The sequence below is a fragment of the Monodelphis domestica genome, chromosome 7 (genome assembly GCF_027887165.1).
Source record: "Monodelphis domestica isolate mMonDom1 chromosome 7, mMonDom1.pri, whole genome shotgun sequence".
Classification (NCBI taxonomy): domain Eukaryota; kingdom Metazoa; phylum Chordata; class Mammalia; order Didelphimorphia; family Didelphidae; genus Monodelphis; species Monodelphis domestica.
In genome coordinates, this window is record NC_077233.1 from 97553858 (window position 1) to 97579342 (window position 25485).

At 44.9% G+C, this 25485-nt stretch overlaps 1 protein-coding gene across 7 annotated transcripts in view; it reads left to right on the top strand.

The window, feature by feature from the left end:
* Window positions 1-25485, top strand: part of NBEAL2 (neurobeachin like 2) — a 151083-nt gene that overhangs the window by 106744 nt on the left and 18854 nt on the right. For all 7 annotated transcript variants that reach the window (XM_056805190.1, XM_056805188.1, XM_007499727.3 and 4 more), the window contains 17 exons: window positions 194-327; window positions 1775-1934; window positions 2356-2458; window positions 2720-2873; window positions 6190-6348; window positions 7188-7347; window positions 8000-8085; window positions 9304-9855; window positions 12023-12201; window positions 12764-12923; window positions 15413-15550; window positions 16050-16355; window positions 17045-17194; window positions 22444-22601; window positions 23192-23316; window positions 24023-24149; window positions 24631-24791. In XM_056805190.1, coding sequence (XP_056661168.1) covers window positions 194-327; window positions 1775-1934; window positions 2356-2458; window positions 2720-2873; window positions 6190-6348; window positions 7188-7347; window positions 8000-8085; window positions 9304-9855; window positions 12023-12201; window positions 12764-12923; window positions 15413-15550; window positions 16050-16355; window positions 17045-17194; window positions 22444-22601; window positions 23192-23316; window positions 24023-24149; window positions 24631-24791 — 3012 coding nt within the window. The remainder of the gene's footprint in view (window positions 1-193; window positions 328-1774; window positions 1935-2355; window positions 2459-2719; window positions 2874-6189; window positions 6349-7187; window positions 7348-7999; window positions 8086-9303; window positions 9856-12022; window positions 12202-12763; window positions 12924-15412; window positions 15551-16049; window positions 16356-17044; window positions 17195-22443; window positions 22602-23191; window positions 23317-24022; window positions 24150-24630; window positions 24792-25485) is intronic.

A 25485-nucleotide genomic window follows, 5' to 3' on the forward strand; every position in this document is an offset into this window, starting at 1 on the left:
GCTGGGACTTCCTGAGGTCCAGGATGGTACCCCTCAGTGATAGGTTCTCCTCCTCCATCCCCATGTGACTCTTCCCCTCCCCCTTGCCTACCATATCACCTCCCCCAGATCCCATCACCAGCCCCATCCTGCTGCCCTCTCTGCCTTCCCTCCCTCTGACTTCCCCTTCCTCTTCACCTCCCCTCCATCCAAGAGGGCCGAGTAGAACGGAATGGTGTAGCTGCCTTTTTGCTCATGATGAAGAACTTTCTGCGTGGACACCTAGTGAACCAGGAGAGCTTGATGCAGTGCCATGGACCAGCTATCATTGGGGCATTACTACAGAAGGTGAGCGACTATCGGGATAGAAATCTGGGCTCCCTCAGAAGGGGAATGGAGTGGGGTGGGGGGGAAACAAGAGGAAATGTGTACATGTAGGTGAGATCTGCTTCTTCTAACCTTTGTTTGTGGCTCAGCTCATACTCTGAGCTGGGACTTAGCAACTCATTCACTAATTTCCAGTTTGGATGTTGTGAATATACTGGCTTTGAAGTCACAACACCAGGCCATGTCATAGTTTGGAAGTTCATGATTTGATGATTATATCATTTTCCATTTCTGCGCTGCAGTTTTCTCATCTGTCAGATGGGGTAGTAACTTCTAAACTAAAGCACCCTGTAAATAGAAAAGATTATAATTACTATGTTCATTATAAGTTCATTACAGAATTTAGAGTTTCTGTGGTCATTCTGGTCAACCCTTTTTTTACAGTTAACAAACTGTAAAGTCAAAAAGGATCATGTAAATTACTTGGCCAAGGTCCCACAGGTTGTTGTTTTTTAAATTAACTTAAAATTTTTTTTTCCAGTTACAAGTAAAAACAGTTTTTAACACTGTTATCTGACATTTTGGGATTCAGATTCTCTCCCTCCTCCCTGAAATGATAAGTAGTCTGATATAGATTATACCAGTGCTGTCATGCAATGCATATTTCCAAATTCCTCATGCTGTGCTAGAAGACATATACCATACAGACAAGAAAAAACTCATGAAGAAAATAAAGTGAAAAATGGAATGCTTTGATCTGCTTCAGACTCCAAGAGTTCCTTCTTTGGCTATAGATAGCCTTCCCACCATGAGTTCCTTGTGGTAGTTATCTGGGAGACTTGCAGTCCTGATAATAGTTTAGTCCTTATAGTTGATTATCAGACAGTGTTTCTGTTACTGTATACAGTGTTCTACTTACTTCACTTTGTATCAGTTCATAGAAGTCTTTCCAGGCTTTTCTGAACTTGTTCTGTTCTCGATTTCTTATGGTGCAATAGTAATTTTTTTTAAAGGTCACAGCTTTCAGGTTAAGAACTCCTGGACTAGATGTTCTAGGGAAGTTCCTACATGCACTAAGATTTCTAAGGAGAAGCAGTGCAGTCCAGTGTAAAGAGCACTGACAGGGACAACTGGGTGGTTCAATGGATAGAGTGCCAGGCCTGGAGATGGGAGATCCTAGGTTTAAATCTGGCCTTAGACACTTCCTATCTGTGTGACCTTGGGCAAGTCATTTAACCCCCATTGCCTGGTCCTTACCACTCTTTTGCCTTAGAACTGGTACTTAGTGTTGATTCTAATAAAAGTTAAGGAAAGAACAAAAGAGAGACAAAGAGGGAAGAAAAAAAATAAAAGAAAAACATTGGCTTTGGAATCAGAAGACCCAAGTTCAGACCCTAACTCTTGGTTACTCCAGACCTGTGTGATCTAGGGAAATTCAACTTAATGTACATGGGCTTCCTTTCCTCAGGTCCCTAGCCACTGCATGGATATGAATGTCCTGATGGCTGCCCAGATGCTCATGGAGCAGGTAGCCTCTGAGGGCAATGGGCCCCTTCTGCACCTGCTTTACCAACACCTGCTTTTCAACTTTAATCTCTGGAGTCACAGTGACTTTGCTGTCCGTCTGGGTGAGGCTGGGCCCCTCATACCTTCCCCTACTCCCCTGAGAGCATGGAGGAAGGAGGTCTCACTCTCCTGGGACAGGCAGGGCAAGATCTTAGGAGTATGGAAGATTCCCAAGGTGAGATCAGGGATCAGGGATCCCCCTTTGCAAAAATGCCCTTCCTATGCCTCTCTCATAATTGGCATTTGCCTTCCCTGGCCTGAATGCTAGGAAAGAGAGAGCTAGGAAGAAGAAAGGAGCCATGCTTCTCCTCTTGAGGAACTACTGGGCTGATAGGGCCCAGAGAGAAAATTTGACTCACCTATCTTCAGCTCTACCCTCAAGGAGCTTCCTGTCAGAGGAGGGTAAATAGTTCTTGCCCTGGTCTGACTGAGAGACAGGAAGTATGTACAGGAAATAAATAGCTCTCTCTGCCTCTGAGGCAGGTCACATTCAGTACCTGTCCAGCATCATCAAGGAACACAGACAGAAGGTTCGAAAGAAATATGGAGTCCAGTACATCCTTGACTCAGTGCGTGCCCACTACAGGTAAGGGGGCAGTCATTAGGGCTGGGTGACAATGGAAATGTTTTCCTTCTTATCTTCTTTTTTCTCTTCTTCTCCTTCTTTCTATCTTGTGTTCTCTCTTTCTTTTTCTCTCTCCCTCTCTCTCTTTTCCTCTCTTCTTTCTCTCCTTCCCTCTCTTTCTTTCTCTTCCTTTCTCCCTCCCTCCTTATTTCCTCCCTTCCCTGTGTCTCTGTCTTCATTTGTTCATTTCACACCTCTGCTTCTTTCTTCCCTGTGTCCCAGCCCACAGAGGGAACGACCCCTTGCTGAGGATGATCTAAGAACAGTGCAGACTTCCCTGTTCAGTCTGGTCAAGGAGTTCCTGGCCCGAAGCTTCTCCCCGGAGGAGATGCAAGCAGTGCTCAACTACTTGGCTGGGTCCAGTGATGAAGGCCAGGTATAGGCAGCTGGGAGCAGCCTGAGGGGGTAGTGTGTTTGGGTAGCTCATTGAAAGGTACATGAGTGTATAACCCTGTGAACTGCTTGTCAGCTTCGGGAGGAAATTGTCACACCTGGGTAACTTCGGCAGGTTTTTGAAAGGTAGATTGGGAGGCAGCCAGGTGGCCAGGTCAGGAGATGGGAGGTCCTGGATTCAAGTTTGGCCTCAGACACTTCATAGCTGTGTGACCCTGAACAAGTCACTTAACCCCAATTGCCTATCCCTTACCACTCTTCTGCTTTAGAACCAATACACAGTATCAGTTCTAAGATAAAAGGGTTTTGAAAGAAAGAAGCAGGGAGAGAGACAGACAGATAGACAGACAAAGACAGCCAGCCAGAGAGGGAGGCAGAGGGAGAAAGGAAGGAATAAGAAAAGAAAGGTATATTGGAGAGGGCAGAGTCTAGAAGCAACAAGACTAATTAAGAAAGGGTGTATTGTGATGAGGGTATGAACTAAAGTAGTGGCCTTGTGAGGAGAGGAAAGGGGCCAGATGGAAGAAATGTTGTGGAGGGTAAATAGACAAGATCTGGCAAGTCACAGGACATGAGGAGTGAAAGAGAAGGACAAGTCAAAGATGATTCTCATTCAAGGATCCAGGTGACTAAAAGGATGGTGGTGTCCCCAGTAGAATGGGGAAATTTGGGGTGGAAGGCAATAAATTCTAATTTAGACACATTAACTTTGGGATGCTCTTGGATACCCAGGCAGATTTAATACTGGAAAACCTGAGGGAAAGATTAGGGCTGGTCATATAGGTTTGGAAGTCTTCATAGAGATGATATTTGAACCCATAGGAGCTGATAGAACTCTCCAAGAGAGGGGAAGTAGAGAAAGAAGAGGGCCCTGGAAAGAATCTTGGGAGATTCACGAAAGTTAGAGGGCAAGACAAGGAAGATGATCAGAGAAAGGAGACTGAGGAAGAGTGGTCACACAGAGAGGAAGAAAACTAAGAGCACTGTCACAAAAGCTAATAATAAGGTGGGGGACAGAGGCTAGCTAGGCTAGGTGGCACAGTGGATAGAGTACTGAACCTGGAGTCAGGAACTGAGTTCAAATCCAGCTTTAGACACTTATTAGTTATGTGACCCTGGACAAGTCACTTAGTCCTGTTTGCCTCAGTTTCCTTATCTGTAAGATGAACTAAAGAAGGAAATGGTGAAATTACTCCAGTATTTCTGCCAAGAAAAGTCCAACCGGGGTCATGAAGAGTTGGACATGACTGAACAAATTCAACAACTGTCTCAAAAGTCACAGAGAGTTCCAGGAGCATGAGGACTGAAAGTCATTGGATTTAACCTTTGTGAGATAATTGATTACCTTAGAAAGAGCAGCAGTAGGGTCAGAAGTTACATGGAAACAGCCTGAGGAATGGGATGGGAGGAAATGAGCATAGAACCCTTTTCCTAGGAGTCTGACTGATATAAACATAGAGAATGACAGACTCAGGGGGTAAAAGAGCTAAACAAAGCTTTTTTAAGGATCAGAGGGTCTAGGGAATGTTTGTAAGTAGCAAAGAAGGAGTCAATAGAGAAGGAGAAAATGAAAATGAGAGTGAAGGGAGTAAAATTAATGGGACAAACTGTCAGAGGAGTGGAGAGGGGATAGGATCAAGCATGCAAATAGAGGGGTTGGTCTGAGAGAGGAGAAAGGCCTCTTCGTGACTTGGCCGTGACCCTGGGTTCTCCAGGACTCTGCCAGTGACATGAAAGCTTTGTAATTAAGAAGGAATGGGCAGTGAGATGACTCAGTGGATTGAGAGTTAGACCCAAAGACGGTAAGTCCTTAGTTCAAATCTAGCTGCAGACACTGCCTAGCTGTGTGACCCTAGAAAAGTCACTTAACCTCCATTGCCAAGCCCTTACTGCTCTTGTGCCTTGGAACTGATACATGATATTGATTCTAATATGGAAGATAAGGGTTTAGGCTTCCAACAGATCTGGGGGTGTACTGTATGTGCAATCTAAGGACTGTTCTAAATGCACATGCTTGGTTGCCTGGAGATAGATATTTTTTAAAAAATCATTCTTATTTTTAAATTCTTATGTTTTGTCTTAGAATCAATACTGTGTATTGGTTCCAAAGCAGAAGGTAAGGGCTAGGCAATAGGAGTTAAGTAATTTGCCTAGGGCCATACAGCTCTGAAATGTCTAAGACTGGATTTGAACCCAGTACCTCTGATCTCTAGGGCTAACTCTTAATCCACTGAGTCACCCAATTGCCCCCACTGGTTTTAGAGATTTAAACCACAACAACTTAGAGTATTAAGGGCCAGAATGTAGGGGTTAATATAAAAGGTTGGACTAGATTATTTAAGAATAGGGTCTCTAGGAATTTAATCAATTCCTAAATGATTTTTTTAGCAATTTATTTATAAAATATAGAATGAAAGTAAGAAAAGCAGAGAGAGAATAGGGTAAGATATCTAACCTACACACTAAGTATTTTACTCCAACCCCTGGCTCAACCCAAGCAGGGCTAATTAAACCTTAGCCAGAGGGGCCTTAGTCTTGAGCTGAGGACCTGGGGATGCATGAAGCCTCTCTCAAGAGGGGAGGCCTCTCCTGAGGCTAGTCTCTTCAGAAAATCCAGAAAAGGCATCAACCTTTTTTACTCACCACACATGGTAGTTCTAAGGGAAATAGAAGCAGTCTTGAGGTCCTCAGCCAGAGCTCCTCTGGGTCAAGTTGAAGACGAAAGACCTCTTCACAGGAAGTTCTTGGCATTTTTAAAGACCATTTCTTTTCGTCACTTCCTTTGACTTCCTTACATTTTACATGTACCAATTACAGCTAAAGCTTTGCTAAGGACTGCCCAGGGGGAAGTCAATCAATTCTGATTCATCACTCACTATCACACATGTGGGTCACAGATCTCTCCCACTCAAGTGTAAGTGGGGTGTATACGCTTCTGGTGATTAAATCTAAAAATGGTCAGGGGGGAGTTAATCTCATCTTTGCAACAAGTTAGAGGAAGACCCAGTGACAAAATCCTAGATTCTTGAAAACTTGCAAGAGAAGGGCAAAACAACCTGCTATGGGAGATCCTGGGGAGAAAAGGAGGTCATCAAGGAAGGCTTTCTCTAAGAAGTGGCATTTGAGTTGAGTTGAGGATGGATAAGAGCTCCACAAAGGAAGGAGAAGTAGCTTGAGAGCTGGCAGTGACCAGGATGGAAAGCAGAACATGTGAGGACTGGAAGGAATTTTGGGGGGGGGGGATCCTACCTCTACTGAATTCTGGTAGAACCTTTGGGCTTTTTGACTCTACACTCTAGATATGTGGAGTTTTAGACATGCTTTTGAACCTGCTACGGAGCTCACCAGTCCAGGAGCCCCTCTGCACCTTCCTGCTAGAACCAAACAATGTGGAAGTACTGTTTGCCCTCCTGGTGCACAGATCCTTCTCTGACCAGCTTCGGGACAAGGTCTTCAAGGTGAGTCACAGGCACATTCTCCATTATCCTAATCCCTGTGAAGGGAACTACACCAGCATCCCCACCAGAGTACTAGAACAAAGATCCAGGCATGAGATTCTTTGGAATGCCAATACCTTATGTTGGTATCTAAGGGAAAATGGGGTGGTTTGTATGGTGAAATAGGATTCTGCCATTCACAGTGGTATCCTGGCAAGAGCACCAGTTTTGGGGGCAGAAAGAATCTTACTTTGTATCCCAAAGAACCCCCTTATAAACCTATAAAATATAGAGGGGGACAAGAGGGAGGCAGGGAGAGGGAGAGAAGGGGAGACAGAGACAGAGAGAGAGAGGGGGGAAGGTGGAGAGAGAAAGAGGAAGAGGGGGAGAGAGAGAAAGACAGAGAGAGAGAGGGGGAGAGAGAGAGGAAGAGGCAGAGACAGACAGACAGAGAGAGAGAGAGAGAGAGAGAGAGAGAGAGAGAGAGAGAGAGAGAGAGAGAGAGAGAGACTATGTACAAGTCACTTCTCTAAGCAGTGTGACATTGTGGATGGAGTATTAGATGTGGATCCAGAAAGACCTTGTACAAATCCTCCCTCTCACATTTAACTGTTTGGCAATGAACAAGTTACTCTCCTGCCTCAAGTTCCTCACCTTTAAAATGAGAGCATTGGACTAGATATTCTTCAAGGGTCTCTTGAAGCTCTTAATTTATGATCCTATCACTAGATTATCTCCAGATTTCCTCCCAACTTCTCTCTCTCCTTCTGAACCCCATGCCTAGAGAACAGGGCCTTGCAGTGAGCATGGGCATCCTAAGCTCTACTATTCTCATTCTGGCCCATCTCATCCTTTGCCAGATCCTGAATAAGCTTTTGAAGAGCGATCGAGTACCTGAGCGCAGCAAACACCGACTTAAGCTGAAGGATTGTGGTCTGCAGGGCCTTATAGCTTGCCTGCCTGATGGTCCTGTCTCCTCTCACCTCTGCCGGGGCCTCTCTGAGCAGGTCCTGGGTACAGGTATGGGTTGGTAGAGGTGAGGCAGGAGTTGGGGTGAGAGAGTGGGAAGAAAGTAGGGTACAGAGGGGTAGTTTTTGGAGCTGGAGAGCCTTGGAACTTTGGGTCTGAGCTATTTGAATAGATGGGCAGAGCTATCAAATTCAAGAATGGGATATGGAGCAGCTGGGTGACTCAATGGATTGAGACCCAGGCCTAGGGATGGGAGGTCCTGGGTTCAAATCTGGCCTCAGACACTTCCCAGCTGTGTGACCCTGGGCAAGTCACTTAACCCCCATTGCCTAGCCCCTACCCTCTTCTGCCTTGGAACCAATACACAATATTAATTCTAAGATAGAAGGTAAGGGTTTTTCAACTTTTTCTAAAAATTCAAGAGTAGACTCTTGTAATTTCATTCACTCACCAAATGTTTTTTTAGTGCTCTGTGATGGGCCCTGAAGAGTCAGTGCCCCTGCCCTCATAGAATTGATCATCTTAAGAGTTTTAATCAAAGAATGTGAGAGAAAATCCATATAAATATTAGTGAATAGGACTAGAGGAATAGGACCAGGGAAGCCAGGAGAGGAGTAATGGAAGCAATCTGTTTCCCTTAGGAGGTGGGTGGCTCCAGGGTCTAGCATACAAGGAGCCAATTATCCTCCCTTTCCTCTTGCAGACTGCCCAAACCTCAAGGACTTGGTGGCTGTTGTGTATCTGTCCCACCGTGCCCAGCTCAGTGTCCGTCTGGATATGTGTAGGAAGGTGAGTCTGCAAGCTAGGTCTTCTTAGGAGTGGGGCCAGCAGGTGGAGGAGGGTAAAGGTCTGTGACCTAGGAACCCCAGGGAAGAAGAAAAGGGGGTTTTAAGCATGAAAAGATCAGCTTCTGGGGGCTACCTGGGAGGATGTCTGAATCACCTGCTCCATCATCCTCTTTCCTCCTCCTTCCACCCTCTTCAGAAGCAAATTAGTGTAATGGAAGGAAGGTAGGGGTTGGGGTAGAGATTGGAAGATTTGAGCCCAATGGGCCAGCGGTCAGTAGATGCTTCACAAGTCTCTGAACAGAGTGAGACAAGTGGGCGAGTTCCTCTCCGATGAGAGGACAATAGAAATATCAGAATGCTCCTAGGTCAACTTGGAGACCATCACCAGTGACCCCATGAGAGGCATCTTGTAGTTGAGTGATCGCTGAACTTGGGGTCAAAAAGACTGACCTGGGCAAGTCACTCCATCCCGATTGCCTAGCCCTTGCCACTCTCCTTAGAATCAATACTAGGAGAGAAGGCAAGTGTTTTAAAAAAAAAGCCAAGAAGATGGGAGTTCCAATCCAGTGTCTTCCATTTACTATTTCCATGCATGTATCATCAAGTGAGATATCATGTAGAGTGCTTTGCAGACTGTAAAACACTATATAAATTCTACTGGTTATGAGGACTATGAGTCATGGAGGTATGAGCCTCCAAGTCTGTAAAGTGGGGGAGTTGGATTGTGTGGGTGCTCTTGGTCTGTGGCTTTATGAGCTCATGAAATCTGAAGTCCCTAAACCTATGATCCCATGAAAGAGGGATGCAGAAGACCTGTGTTCAAATCCTGGTTTTGTCATTTACCAGCTGAACACAGTTGGTCATGTCCATACCTTTGAGACTCTGTGGCCTCAGTTTTTACTCTGTAAAGTGGGGACATGAACACTTATTGTAGGATCATAGGATTTCAAGCTGGAAGGGGCCTGAGAGACCATCTAATGCAACCCTTTTACTTTAAGAATGAGGAAACGGGCTCAGACAGAGGAATGATTGGTTCAGGGTCACACTGTGACCCTTACTCTTGCTGTGTAGGTCAGGATTTGAATCTGGCATTTTGAATTCCCTCTTCTGTGATCTTTTCATGACAAAATACTTCCTCCTCCCAGATGGAGGATAGAACTTTGTAAACTTTGAAGGGCTGTAAGAATGGGACCTAAGGTGATGATTTAACCCCATCCAGCTGTTCCACCTGATCTACGGGCAGCCAGATATGGTGCGGCAGCTGGCGAGGCAGGTGGGCTGGCAGGACATCCTAACACGTCTGTATGTCCGAGAAGCCCCTGCTGCCTCCTCACCCAACCCCCCAGAACCAGCCCTTGCAGAACTGAGCAGCGATGTCTTCCTGCCTCTAACTTGTGAGGCTTCCCTTGGGTCTTCTGAGAGCTTTCCAGAGACTGAAGTCTCACCCCCTGACAGTGTGAGACGCTCCTCATCCACTGTGGCCCCCAGTGACCCGCCATCCTTAGAAGCCACCTACCAGCCACTCTCGCCCTTCTGTTCACCTTTTGACCTGGGCCCGGAACTGGCCAGCACAGGGTCTGGGGCCACCGTGGGCAGCGGGGAGAACCTAACCCCCGTCAGCCTACCTGGCACACCGTCTCCTCTGGAGGGGGGACGGCCTTTTCCACCACTTCGGGGCCGCCACAGCTCCAGCCTCTCCAATGTCTTGGATGAGACCAGCTTCCAGGAACCCAGCCTTGGGGATGACACCTCCAACACCAGCAATCCTCAGGTCAGCTTTTGTGGGAAATGGGTCTACTGGGGATAAATTATATAAAATGCATGATTTGTGCAACTTGCATTAAGGGGAGAACTACTGAAGAGGGAGAATGGAGCTCTTGGGGCCATTCCTAGCCCTGCCATTTAAACTCATTCATTGACCTTTGGAGCTAGAAACCATCTGCTCTAGCCCCATCACTTTACAAAGGAGGAAACCAAGCCCCAGAGAGAGGAAGTGACTCCCTGAAGGTCAGGAGTGGAGGAACGTTCCTTAGAACCAAGATGAGATCCCTGACTAACAGAGGAGGCAGCTGAGACCTAGAGGGAAAAAGACTTGTCCAGGATTACTTGGGCAAGATTCCAAGCCCAGAGCATCTTTCCCCGATCTTTCAGTTGCTGCTTTGAACCAGTCTAGGGTAGTAGTCCAGGAATGAACAATTTCTGAACCTCTCTGGGGCTCAGTTACCTCATCTGTTAAGGGAGATAATACCCCCTCGACCTGCCTAACTGTAAAGTCCTCTTCTAATTCAGATAGTTGTGATGTATGGAGATAGATAATGCATAGTGGTGGGCTATCTGCTTATCTTTCCATCCTTCCTTTAGGCTGGAATGCCTCCCTCATTCCTCTCTGTCTCTAAGTCTTGGCTGTCCTTCAAGGTTCGAGTCCCAGCCCCGCCAGGAAGCCCTCCCTGGATGACTGCCCCAGCACACAGTGATCTTTCCCTCCTGAACTCTTACAGTTCACACTTTATCTGTGTCTCTCAGCTGGGGTTTATTCTTTATGATGCTACCTTCCATGGTTATAAAAGTGTTTTGATCCAGTCTTCCCAACTAGATTTAGACCTTGTCTTAACCATCAGATAGATCTGTGATTTGCACATAATGAGGGCAGTGTTACAGGGAGGAGAGAATATTAGCATTGTAACCAGAGACTTGGATCTAAGCCTTAGCTTTGACACTAGCTGACCTTCAGCAAGTCACATTATTTCTCCAAGTCTATCTGTAAAATGGGGATAAAATCCTTGAGCTCTCCCTGTCATGGGACTGTTCTAAGGAAAGGTCTTTGCTCTCCTTAAAGAGTTCTAGAAAGGGGAACTGGTTACACTGGGCTCAGCGAGGAGACTGAGAAATCTGATAGTGGTGATAGAGATTGGAAAGTTCGGAATACCTTTAGACAGTGACCATCTGAGAAGGCAAAGTGCTGAATGGGTAGTCTCTTGAAATCGCTCCAATGTAAAAAGAATATATATGTTGATCCTGTGAGGAATCTGATGTGATTCTGATAGGTCTTTGACATGCTAATGATTTTATGTGAGAGATCCATGATGATTATTTCTGAATCCAAGATGATTCCCCGAGAGAAGGACTCAACCTTTTTTGTGTCATAGACTTCTTGGGCAGCCTTGTGTTGTTTATGGATCCTTCTAATAATCATGTTTTTAAATGTCCAAAATAAAATATGGAGGATCACAAAGCAAACTAGTTATGTTGAATTGCAGTTATTGAAATAGATAAATTAAATCTATATTTAAATATAAATTATTAAATATGTATAAATCTATATTAAAAATATATTTAAACTATTACCTCTTTCTTACCTTATATACTGTGTATTGGTTCCAAGGCAGAAGAGCAGTCAGGGCTAGGCAATGGGGGTTAAGTGACTTACCCAGGGTTATATAGCTAGGAAATATCTGAGGGCAGAATTGAACCCAGGACCTCCTGCCTCTAGACCTGGCTCTCCATCCATTGAATCACCCAGCTGCCCCATGAAATACTTATTTTTTAAAGTTCAAGGAATTCAGCTTAAGAATATCTGCTCCAAGGTGATGCTACAAAGCCAGTGGTATTGTCATCCCACTGAACACAGAGTACAGAAAGGAATAGGCTTCTATCCACAGTTTTTCCCCTGGCGCCATGTCTACCTCCTGGCCAGATTCCTATCCTGGCTACTAGCTGAGGCTAGACCGCCCCACTCCACCTTGGCTCAGCTTCCAGAATCTTGTCTCAAAATGTGGAATATGAAGCCTGCTCCATTGTGCCTCTAGTCCTACCTATTTGTGCCTTAGTCTTCCCATCTATGGGCTGGGAACATGAAGCAGATTAATTTCCTTAGTGGAGTGAAGACTGGTGCCTCTGTTTTCACCCCCCTTGAGCTTCTGTCATCCTTTTACCCCTAGCAAGCCCCAGAAGAAGAACTGTGCAACTTACTGACCAACATCCTCTTCTCAGTGACATGGCGTGGGGTGGAGGGTGATGATGAGGCTGCATGGCGTGAACGGGGCCAGGTCTTCTCAGTCCTCACAAAACTGGGGGCTGCGGGGGAGCTGGTCCGTCCCCCCGATGAGATCAAGCGCAGGTAAGGCTCTCCAATGGTCAGTTTGGTGACTAGTTGATAGGAAAGGTCTAGAGCCAGGGGCCCAAGAGGGGAAGGTGCAAGTGTCACTGAGTGGGGGAAGGCTAGGAGGGGTGAGATTGGAGGGGGGGAGGCAGGCACTGGAGGAGGAAGGTTGAGGCTGGGGGAAAGAGGCAAGGGCTAGGCAGAGCCACTAGAGGGAGAAGGGCAAGGTTCTTCAGAAGAAGGAGATGAGAGGTGAAGCTGACAGGACTTTGTGGGGAGAGTTGAGGGGAGATATGGAAGGGGTGGGGAAAATTGCTGGGAGAGGGGAGTCAGATGAAGGATATCAGAGGATAAGGAAGAGGTTGGGGAGATAGCTGGAGATGGTCAGAGGAATCTGGGGAGAGAAGTAGGGATGAGAGATGTACTGGAGGCTGAGGAGGATGCTGGGAGAGAGTGGGAAAGGTCTTAAGAAAGAAATGGAAGGGCAATCCTGGGGAAAGAGACTCAGGAAAGGGGTAGGGGCCCAGGGGGGTCAGCCTTGGTAGGGCAGAGAAGGAACCCTGTCCCTCATTATTCCTAGCCTCCTTGAGATGATGCTGGAGTCAGCCCTGACCGACCTTCAGGAAGCCCTGCCTGTGGCCCTTCCTAGTCTTACCCAACACGTGTTAAAGCTCCTACGTTTGCTACAAGACTTCCTGCACTCTGAGGGACATGGGAACCAGGCCCTGTGGAGTGAGAAGGTGTGTGTGTGTGTGTGTGTGTGTGTGTGTGTGTGTGTGTGTGTGTGGTTGCAGGGTATGGAGGGAAGTGGGCAGCACTGTGACTTCTCAGCAGCTCCAGGTATGTGTCTGCCTGCCTTTGGGTCTGTCTGAGTGAACATGAGACTTTCTTTGATCATATTACTACATTACTTGAAAAACTTCCCACAATTGGGCAAATGCTTAAACCTTGGTCTTTAAGAGGCAGGGTGGCATGATGGTCAGGGCATTGGCTTTGCATTCAGAAGGACCTGGATTCGAATTCTTTTATGAGCTTGGGGTTCCTGGCAGTTTTTGTCTAATAGTGAGCTCTTTCCTGAAAAGCTTGGATGTATGAATTTATCAAACACTAAGTTGCTATGGACATTAACTGCCATGTGTTGATTACCTGATCTATTCATGACCCACCACTATTTCTTAGCTAGTAATAGATGGTTGTTTTTTGTTTTTAATTCTTTTTTAAACCCTTACCTTCCATCTTAGAATTGATACTGGGTATTGGTTCCAAGGCAGAAGAGCTGTAAGGACTAGGCAATGGGGGTTAAGTGACTTGCCCAGGGTCACACAGCTGGGAAGGGTCTGAGGTCAGATTTGAATCCAGGACCTCCTGACTCTAGGCCTGACTCTCAGTCCACTGAGCTTACCCAGCTACTCCCTACCAGATGGTTTTAACAATTTATGAGCTTGGATAAGTTATTCCCCACTTTTTGCACCTCAGTTCCTCTACCTTTATAGTTCTAAATCTCAAAATGCCACCCCCCCCATCACTAGCCTCAAACTTCAGCCACCATCCATCTTTCTTCCCATCCTATATATACTCAGCACTCCCTCTCACATCTCTCAACAATTCTCTGTACCTGGAATGTGCATCCTTAGAGCCCCAGGTTTCCTAACTCAGGTCTTCTAAATCCTACCGAGTGTAAATATGAGGTCATGAGCATGATGTCATCCCTAGAGAGAGCTGGCCTTGGACAAAGAAAAATGACTTCTGAGACCTGCTGACTATGACCCTGGGCAGTCACTTAATCTCTATGTGCCCCCAGGCACTGGAAGTTGAAAAACAGGTGCCAGCCTCCATGGGTAGAAAGAATGTCCTTTCTGAAAGTTCCCTACCCCCCCCCACAAATCTGACCCCCTAAAATTTATATACACATGTATATTTGCACATATATGCATACATGTGTGTAGATGCATGTAATAATTCCAGGCAACAAATTCTCTCGTGTGTGTATACACATATATACACGTATATGTGAAAGAATATAATATCATAGAAACATAGATTTAGAATTGATAGGGATTTTAGAGTCCATCTAGTCCGATTCCAGGCCACTAAATGTCAGTCTATAGAGTGCCAACCCTATAGTTAGGAGGACCCAAGCTCAAACCCAACCTCAGATACTGTGTGACCTTGGACAAGTCACTTTACCTTGTTTCTCTTAGTTTCCTTATCTATCGAATGAACTGGAGAAGGAAATGACAAACCATTCCAGTATCTTTGCCAAGAAAACACCAAAGAGGATCATGAAGAGTCAGATAGAATTGAAATGAGGAAATACTGGAAGTGCAAACAAAATTTTTTTTAAAAAGTCCTTGTTCTCAAGGAGTTTATGTACTGGTAGGGGAGACAACATCTAAAATAATCAGGTATATGATATAATATGATAGGATGTGATACATATAAAGTAACCAGGTAATGGAAGGGAAAGCACTGGGGTTTAAGTATTAACTGAGAGTAGCACTGTAGACAAATCAGTTCTTCTCTATCAAGTTCAATTTTTCCATCTCGAAAGTGGGAATAATAATTAAATTGCCTAAGTCAAAGAATTATTGTGAGAAAAGATTTTTATAAATTGTAGAAATAGGAGTCATCTGTACATCCATCTATCCATCCATCTATTCATCCATCCATCCATGTATCCATCCATCCATCCATCCATCCATCCATCCATCCATCCATCTATCCATCTATCCATCTGTCCGTCCATCCGTCCATCCATCCATCCGTCCAACCATCCATCCATCCATCCATCCATCCATCCATCCATCCATCCATCTATCCATCCGTCCATCTATCCATCCGTCCATCCGTCCATCCATCCATCCATCCATCTATCCATCCATCCATCCATCCATCCATCCATCCATCCATCCATCCATTTGTCCACTTATTATTACTGTGTATTTGTGTGAATGACACACCTTTGTGCCTTTAAGCAAGTCATTTAACCACTCAGACCAGACAATCTCGTCACTGACAATGATATGTCCTCTTATCTCAGGAGTTTCTGAATGTACAGATGACCTCTAGAGGCACCCTTCCCCTCAGCTTCACACAAGGCCAAATTCCTCACCTTTTCCTATTCCCCATAACAACTCTGCTCCCCCCAGTTCCTCCTCTTGGGTCTCAAGCTCCATCCTCTGTCCTTTGAGAGTTCTTAGGTTCTCATCTCATGCCCTTTTCCTGGCAGCTCTTTGAAGGTGTGAGCAGCCTTCTGGACCACCTTGGCGTATGGCAACATTTGACCAATGGTGCTGCTGACCTTCGGGAGATGGCCCAGATTGGGTTGCGCCTTGTTCTTGGCTACATGCTGTTGGAAGACACCCAGGTGAGTAGGGCCCAGGAATAGTAAGGGAAGGGAAGGAAAGGGGCCCCTGATCCTCCAAGCCTCCCCCTGTTCCTAACTGTCGCTCTCTAGAACTCTGTCCTTCCATTATGGACAAGCAGCACTCTGATCTTGAGAAGCCAAATTCCTATGTCCTGCCTCTAACTCCACTACTTACTTGTTCATGACTTGCGTCAAGTTGATTCCCCCTTTGGGCCTCAGTTTCCCTATTTTTTATCTTATAAAAGATTTCTTTTTTTAAAAGGAAAAAGAGGGAAAAAATAAAAAAATTCAGTAAAACAGATTAATATATTTTTAAAAGTCAGATTTTATATGTGATAAGAACAAGAATTTTAAAGCAGCTCATTTGAAGGGCAGATCTTTGAGAGCTGACGATGATCAGGAGAGCCCTCAGGGTTCTTTTTCATGTGTCCCTGCCCTTCCTGTCCCATCCCTCTTGTATGGTCTCATGCATCTGTCCCTAACCTGTACTCTTCCCCAGCTTCATGCCTTGGCCTATGTGAAACTCCATGGTCTGCTGCAGACAGCGGTGCCACCAAGGCGGGAGGAAGCCTGCTATCTTTTGGCCAAGCTGGAGGCCCCCCTGGCCCGGGCGCTGGAGGCAGAATCTGAACGCTGCTCGTGGCTCGTGCCTCTGGTCCGGACTCTGCTGGACAGGGCCTACACAGCCCTGGGCCTGCAGTGGGGGCTGCCCTCCCTACCACCCACCAATGGCAGCCCTACCTTCTATGAAGACTTCCAAGCATTTTGCACTTCCCCAGAATGGCGCCTCTTCATTGACAAACAGGTACCTGTTAGACCTGTACCTGGGAATATAGGAGAAATAGAGACTACAGGAGGACAGAGCAGCCAGGGGTGGGAAGAGTAGTGGGAATGGGGGAGTGGGCAGGGAAGGACAAAGGAGAGAAAGAGCACTGAGGATAAAGTGTAGTTTGGTTTAGTGATAATGGAAAGAACTGAGAATTTGTGGAAGCTATGGCATCTGAGTTTGAGCCCCAATTCTGCTACTGATTTCCTGAATGACCTTGGATGAGTCACATGTCCTCATTGTGCCTCAGTTTCCTTCTCTGTAAAATGAAAGAATTGGACTAGATGATTTCTAAGATGCCTTCTGTTTCTAACATCAAATGATCCTATGACCCTGGACAGGGAGAAGAGGTTTAGGGGGACAATGAGTAGAAAAGAGAGAATGTGAAGGGGTTACTTGGGGATGAGAGTGGGTAAACAGTGGTGGAAGTCAGAGGGGTAGGAGAGGTAGCTGGGGGGAAGCTGAGGAAGTAGAGATAGTAGGGAGAGAAGGAAGTAGATAGAGAGCATGGAGGAACAAGCGAGAGGAGGTAAAGAGAGTGGTCTAAAAATGGGGAAGAGGAGGAATTGGAGGACTGTAGGCGCCCGTCCTAGCCAGGAGACATTGCCCTGGGCTAGGCAGTTCTGGACTCATTCCTTTCAGCTCATGGCCCATTTCCGCCTCCCCAGGTACAGCCTGCCATGTCCCAGTTTGAGATGGACACTTATGCCAGGAGCCATGACCACATGTCCAGTTTTTGGAACTCCTGCTATGACGCACTGATGAGCAGCAGCCTTCGGAGAGATCGAGAGCGGACCGAGAGCCGGCACCTCTTCCAGGTTCCTGGGCATTGGCAAGGCTGGGAGGAGAGACTGGGGCACCTGCCAAGTTGGGCAAGAGAATGCATGCCTAGAAGCTTCATAGAGACTTAGTGGACCATGAGCTGAGTACAAGCCTGCTGGCCACCAAGAGTACTCATGGGAAATGGTGCATTTAAAAAAAAACAAAACACTCTTCCCTTCTGTCTTAGAATCAATACTGTGTATTGGATCCAAGGTTAGGCACTGGGGGTTAAGTGACTTACACAGGGTCACACAGTGAGGAAGTATCCGAGACCAGGTGGAAACTTTACATTTAAGAAGACATAAAGTTCAGAATATGGTTGGTGATCGTCTCAATGTACTCTGTCCTGGTCTGACCACACCTAGAATGTTACATTCATCTATGTGCCACTTAAAAAAGAAAAAAAAGGGTAAATTGGGTTAAATGACTTGTCCAGGGTCACAGAGTTAGTAAACCTCTGAGGCCAGATTTGAAATCAGGACGTCTTGACACTCTATCCCCCTGGGCCACCTTTTATGAACCGTGCTGGCAACCTAGAACGTGTCGAGAAAATCGCGACTGATTTCAGGTTGTGACATTGAAGGATCATTTGAAAGAACCTCTGTGGGAAGGGACTTGAAGTATCAAGTCCAGGGCAGAAGTGTACTAAGGGCTCAGCATTTGGGATTAGGTGACTTTCCAGATTTGAACTCAAGACTCCCCCTCTCTAGACCTGGCTCTCGGTCTCCTAGGCCCCCAGCTGCCCCCAGGGCTAGTTCTTTTGACTCTCAGTCTAGGGCACCAGATACAGCACTGCCTCATCCTGAGGGAGCAGGTGCCTGAAAAGGTAGGAGGCTGTATCTATGTGGGATGAGAAGAAAACTTATTCCTGGTCCACAGGACCTAAGGGCGAGGCAGAGCTGATGGTCACATTCCCTGTAAAGAAAATGCACAGGAAGGAAAATGTTTTGAATCCGCCATTTATTACCCAAGTGCTGCTGGATTCCCAGGGCCAGCACTGGGGCATCTTTTTCCCTCTTCCTTAGCTGTCTGCCACTTGCCCACAATGCCACCAGCTGGTGGTAAAGGGTACTGCATGGTCCTACCAGGTGAGATATAACCATTTAGGACACAAGTTCTGGGGCGCTTGAGCCCAGCGACTGAAAGCAAACATCCTGGTGTTCTTGGGAGATGAGCAGAAGCAGCATGGTGGGCTCTGGATTGGCATGAAACAACTGCTTCAAATCCCAGCTCTACCACTGAACACTCGGGTGAAGGGAGCTGCCCTGGGTGCCCCCCAACACTCGCCCCAACTCTGGCTCTAAATTAATCATCCCATGAACCTATCGTCCTTTTTGTCTTCTAATTCCTTTAATTAACATGCCTTAATTTATTTATTTAAAGGTATTTCCCCATGGCTACATGATTTATATTCTCACCCTCCTCTCTTCTTTCTCCCCTCCTGGAGCTGACAAGCAATTCCGCTGGACTAGACATGTGTTTAGCATGCCTTTAAAGAGAGGCTTTCAGGGGCAGCCAGGTGGTCCAGGGAAGAGAGTGCCAGGTCTGGAGATGAGAGGTCCTGAGTTCAGATCTTACCTAGTTGTATGGCCCTGGATAAAAGCCACTTAATCCTAGCCCTTCCTACTCTTCTGCCTATGCCTTAAAACCAACCTGTGGCATTGATTCTAAGATAGAAGGTAAGGATTTTTTTAAAAAGGAAAAAGGATTTTCTATTTCTTTTCTCTTGCCTAAGCTTTTACCTGCCTCCCAGTGTTACTGTGAGGATCAAACGAAATAATATTTATGAAGTGCGGAGTGCAGTGCCAGGCACAGAGTAAGCGCTTATTCCTTTCCCCTTTCCCCTTTAGCTTAGCACGGGTATGACCTTGTCCTTTAAGCCTCTGGTTTTATTCCACTGTTGGCTCCCTTGGCCTTTTGCCTAGTCTTTGAGCTGGTTTCAGGGAAGACATCTGCCAGCTTTTCATTTGTTTTTGTTATTGTTTTACTTTTGCATATTCATCCCACCCCAACCCCACCAAATGGAAGTCCTCCTTTGCAACAAACAAATATAGACCATAAAACAAATCAACACATTGGCCATGTTTCAAAATAGATGTCTCATTCTGAATATTAATCACATCTCTGCCAAGCAGGGGGAGGCATGTTGTGTCAACAGCTTTTTTAAAGTCATAGTGGGTCATGGCTTTGATCAGAGCTCTGAAGTCTTTCAGAGTTGCTCTTTGTGACTTCATTATGGTCTACCAGTTCTGGTACAATAATATTCTATTACATTTGTATGCCACAATTTAGTAAACCATTCCTTAAACGGTTCCCCTTAGTTGCAGGAACTTTTTTTTTTAAATATTTATGGGCTCTTTCCCTTTTTCTCTGATCTTGTTGGAGTCTGTGGCTAATAGGTATTATCAGGTCAAAAGATGTACACAGTTTAATAACTTTGGGGGTATCTGTAGTTCTAGATTGCCCAATTTATAGCTCAAATGCCCAAAAGTGCATTAGTATGCCTACCCTCTGATATCTTCCCTCAAAATTGTAATTTTCTTTTTTTTCATCATCTTTGCCACTTTGATAGATGAGCCTCAGGTTTGTTTTAATTTGCATCTCCCTTCCTATATGTGATCTGAGCCATTTTTACTTGTGGTTGTTGATAGCTTGCTTTTTTTGTTTTTTAAACTACTTGTTCATATCGTTTAGCCATTTACCTATTAAATAATACTTCTTTTCTTACATATTTTTTAATCCCTTTCCTGCATACCTTGGATAGCTGACCTTTATCAGAAAAACTTTCTGCCAGGATTTTTTCCTAGTTAACTATTGCCCTTCTAATTACCCTTCTAATTCTACTACATTAATTTTGTTCATGTACTAAAGATACGTTTTGTTTGTGCTTTAAAAATTTTTCATTAAAAAAGAACAGGACCTGGCATATAAAAGTCACTGTAAAATATTTATTCCTTTCCCCTCTGTGTAAAAGCTTTTCAATTTCATGGAATTAATATTTTATTCATGGAATTAATTTTCATTTTTATAATAATTAAATTTTCTTTGAGAATTGCTATTATCCCTACAAGAAGTTATCCCTTATCCAAAGTGTAAAAGATACATTATCTGCTTTACTTCAGATTTTTTTAATTGTACAATCTTAGGTCATCATATGATATTTAAGTCATGTATCTATTTAGAATGGATTGTGGAATATGATATAAAATATTAGTCTAAACCTGATTTCTGCCAGACTGCTTTTCAGTTTTCCCATCAGTTCTCATCAAATAAAAGAGAGTTCTTCCCTAGGTTAATTTATATTTTTACTTTATTAAAGACTGGGTAATCAAGTTCTGCTGTTTTAGATTCTGCTCTCTCTGACCTATTCTATCGATGACTTTTCTATTTTGTAACTAGTAATGAATGGCTGTGATGACTTCTGCTGTTTTATATAGGTTTAGATCTTTTCACTTTTTCCCCCCCTTTATTTCCATTGATATGCTTGATCTTTGGTCCTTCCAAGTGAATTTTGATATTATTTCTAAATTTCTAAATTTCCCTTTTGGTAGTTTGATTATCAAGGCACTAAATAATTGAGTTTAGGTAGTATAGTCATTTATATCATAGTGACACCATCAGCCATGATCAACTAATATTTTTCAAATTATTTGTCAGCCTTTATTTCTACAAATAGTATTTTGTAGTTGAAATCATATCATTCCTCTATGTGGAATCCTACATACTCTTTGTATTCTGTTGTTATTTTTCATGGAATTTCTCTTTCTCTCTTTTCTTACTGGCTATTATTGGTAGTATATATATATATAAAGCCTGATGATTTATATAGGGTTATTTTACATTCTTCAACTTTGATGAAGTTGTTCCAATTAAGTATAATAAATCCTTCTTGATGAGAGGGAAGTGACTTATCTAAAATCACACAACTAATAAGGCCCCCTGACTTTAATTCAATTCACCCAGACCCTGATCTCTGAAAAATTTCCCTTTCTTTTTTGGAGAAAGAGAACTCAACACATGTCATATAGTACCTGATGACTTATCCTAAGTTATTAAACTGACTATCATAATAGTAAATTAAACAACATAGTAGGAGATTGGCAGGGCCATCAGGAAGGGGAAGAATCAATGAATCAATAGGAAAAGCATTTATTAAGCCCTCACTGGGTCAGGCACCATGCTAAGCACTGTTGTGTGATCTGGAGGTATCAAGGGAGGCTTCACGGTGGCAGACAACAGATAGGTAGGAGTGGGGAGGGCATGGAGGTGTTTCAGAAAGCACACTTGTTCTGGAGTTGGGTACCCAAGTTCAAATTCCATCCCTGCTTCTTTTCTTTTTTTCTAGTATTATTTTATTTTTCCCCAGCAATTTTAAACATTCATTTTCTCATATTTTGAGTAACATTCTTTTCCTCCCTCCTGTACCTCCTCTTTGAGGTGTTAAGTAATTTGGTATAGGTTATAGCTGTATTATCATGTAATACATATTTCCATCTTTGTCATGTTTTGGAGGAAGACACATATCACTAAAAATAAATAGCTGATGAACAAAATAAAGTGAAAATGGTATGATTTGATCTGTGTTGAGACTCCATCAGTTCTTTCTTTGGCAGTGGATGTCATTTTTCATCTTGAATCCCTTGAAGTTGGCTTAGATTATTCTATTGCTGAGAATAGTTAAGTTCTGCACAATATTGTTCTGGTGGTGCTCACTTCACTTTGTATCAGTTCGTGTAGGTCTTTCCAGGTTTTTCTGAAATCATCCTGCCCATCATTTTTTATAGCACAATAGTATTCCATCACCATCATACATCACAATTTGTTTAGCTGTTCCCCAGCTGATGGACATTCCTTCAATTTCCCATTCTTTGTCACCACTAAAAGAGCTGCTATAAATATTTTTTAACAAAGAGGTTCCCCCCCCCCTTTTAAAAATCTCTTAAGGATACTGACCTAGTAGTGATATTACTGGGTCAAAGGGTGTGCTCTGCTCCTTTTTTATCTGTGTGACCTTGGGCAATTCCCTTCCAAATCAGGCTTAGCTTCAGCTCCTCTCCTCCATCTAAATCAAGGGGTTGGAGTAGATAATTACTAAATTCTCTATTTCTGGCATTCTCAATGACTCTGAACTGGGAACTGTAGAGAATGAAGGATAATTAGATCTGCAAAGCCCTATTTGGGGATGACGGTTCTTTGCCTGGATAATCCTGGCCCTTGCTTTACCAGGCCCCTTGTCTTCCCCTAGGAATTGGTGCTGGAACCCGTAATGAAGAGGGGACGATCGGAGGGAAAACGGTATAGCAGTGTACAAAAGCAGCTGTCCTCCCAGCATGCCATAGCCTTGCTGCACTGGAAGGCCCTGGGCCGTTTGCTCACTGCACCCCGCTCTGCCTGGGCCCAGAGGTAAGGTTGTAGGGGATTAAGAGTTGGATTGGGGCGGGCAGATTGTTAAAGACCATGTAGGAGTGGTTTAGAGAGAAGTGATGGGGTTTGAGTTAAAGGGCCCAGGAACTGGTGTGGTCTCCAGGTATAGCTCTGCAGAACAGGAGCAATTTCTGGATGGCAATAGACATCGAAACTGACAAGCCTGCTTGGCTTCTCTCTCCCTGTGGTCCATCCCCTGCTTGATGCTTCGTGGCTCACTACTGACCCCTTATGCCAGACATGGCATAATTCTTGCCACTGGAGAGGTTGAGGCTAGTGGATGGCTGGAGTGTGAGAGTTCTGAGGTCCATAAAGACTGTAGGCAGTTGGGCAGCCACACTATGTCTGGTGCCAATATGGCAAGCACCAATATGGTGAACTAGCCCAGGCTGGAAATGTAGGCGGTCCAAGCTCCCATGCCAATTAGTAGCAAAATCTGGCTTGTGAGAGGCTGCTACACTTCCTGTGTGAGGTAAGGAGACTCAGTTTCAAAAAAGGAAATTAAAAAAATAATACTGCTGGCCCTTTGTTCCCCATTCGCCCCCTTTCCTCTCTTCCTTTTTCTGTAGGAATCCTCCTCCCCCTCGGTGGAAACTATCCAGTGCTGAGACGTACTCTCGGATGCGGCTGAAGTTGGTGCCCAATTATCACTTTGACCAGCACAGTGAGGCCAGTGCTCTTCGGGACAACCTTGGTAAGTGTGGGGCTGAAAGTGAAATGTCTTCTAATCCTGTGGGGCCCATTCTAGGGAATGAGAGCATTGGATTCAGGAGGAGGAACCGAGGCACTGTTGGGAGAACCAGGAATCAAGAGTTCTAATCTCCCTTCTTCTCTTTCGCCACTCTGGGGTCTCTTCCTCCTCCTCACCTTCCTCCTCAGGCGGAGAAAGAAACCAGACCTTTCAGATCAAGGTTTCCTGCACCAAACCAGTCATCTTTAGTCTTCTCTATGGCTGTTAGAGCCCTTTACAGGCTGAGCCCTTTCTACTTTCCAGACCTCTTCTACTTGACTCCCCTCCACATACAGTGACCCTGGCCTTCTTGCTGTTCCTTGTCAACCCCGTGTCTTTTTACTGGATGTCTCCCATGCCTGGAAGGTTCTCAGCTCTCATCTCTGCCTCTTAGCTTTCCTGGCTTCCTTCAAGACAGCTCAAATTCCATCTTCTGTAGGTGGCCCCTTCATTGCCCTCCTCCCTCCACTGCTAATGCCTTCTAAGCTTGCCTTCTCTCTACCCTGTGTTGTCTAGTTGTCTGCATGTTGTTGTCCTCATTAGAACATAAGCCCCTTGAGGGCAGAGACCAAATTTGACTTTGCCTGTCATTGCATTTTCAGTGCTTGGCACAATGCTAGCCATATGGTAAGCGCTCAATAAATATTTGTTGATTGACATCTGTTCACAGGTGCCACTGACCACCTGATACCCTCCACAGAGGATTCCTTGCCTCTGACTGTGGCCAAGGAGGCTAAGGTCAGCACTCTGCAGGAGGACCAACTAGGAGAGGAGGAGCTAACTGTACTGGACACAGTGTGAGCATGGGGAACCCTAGTGGGCAAAGACAAGAAAGAGAACCAAGACAGTCAAAGGGTGCAAGGAATCCAATTTAATTCAACTCCCCTTAATTAAAAAAAAAAAGTTTTGTACATAGATTTCTGTGCCAAGAACTAAGGATGAGGAGAAAGGAGATGAATGTACTCCTTATTCTTGAGGAACTCTCAGTGCACCCTGGTGGTTGAAGGGTAAGATGGGACTAAGGGAAGACAGGGCTCACAGAGAACAGAATAATCAGGAATAATGCTCAAAGATGATCGAGGTTATACAAGTCTCAAGGAAGAGTATAATGGACAAGGTTCCCAGACATTCTGAGAAAAGAGAGCCTTCTTGGTGTCTAGTGTGTTTCAGGGTTAATGAAGGTGTAGCTATTGCCTCAGCCCTTAGGAAGCATGACCTGGGGTCTTCCTAGAGTCTGACTCCCCTCACCTGTCCTGATGTTCATCCTCTTTCCCTCAGCATGGAATCCTCAGAGCCTGGTGGACAACAGGAGAAGCTTGTGTTATGGGAAGATTGCCAACTCATCACAATTGTGGCCGTAATCCCAGGCCGCCTTGAGGTGACCACCCAGCACCTCTACTTCTATGACTGCAGTGTGGAAAAGGAAGAGACAGAGGAAGGTAACTACTAGGGGAGTCCTGGGCCCTAGGTCAGGTCTGGAGCCACAAGCCCCCCATGTTTTGACTCAGTCTCCTTTTTCTGTAACATGGTGACAACCATGCCTACCCACAAGGCTGTTGTGGAATCAAATGAGAGAATGGAAGTAAAGCACTTCATAAATCTTAAGATGCTATAGAAATGTCCATTGTTGTTATCATTCTTCCTCTGATTCCTGCTCCAATGTCTTAACAGGGCATGGAGGTATCCCTGAGTTCCTCAAAGCTATACCTGGAGAGTCAAGTTCCAGCAAGTCCTATCAGATTGGCACAAGCCGGGACTAGTTAAATTAAAGTTCAGGCACTATTAATTAAATATCTCCAATATCTAAGACTCTATAATCATTGTTTAAGTACAGAGGTTACAATAAAAAAGATGCACTGCCACTCTTCGAGGTGCTAACAATCTAGCTAAGTTCAGATAGACTCACCAATATTAAATGCTTATGATGCCTAAGACTCTGTGTTGGAGTGTTGCAGTTAAAAAGAAAAAGATGCAGTGCCTATCTTCAAGGGGCTTATAATCTAGCTCAGTTCAGAGAGGCTCTTTACTGGAAAGCTCATTACCAGGTCATGAATACCTTTGCCCCAGAAACTCATGAAGCCACTTTTCTTCAAGGTTAGAAGGCATGTCTCTGTTGATACAATGACATTTTTT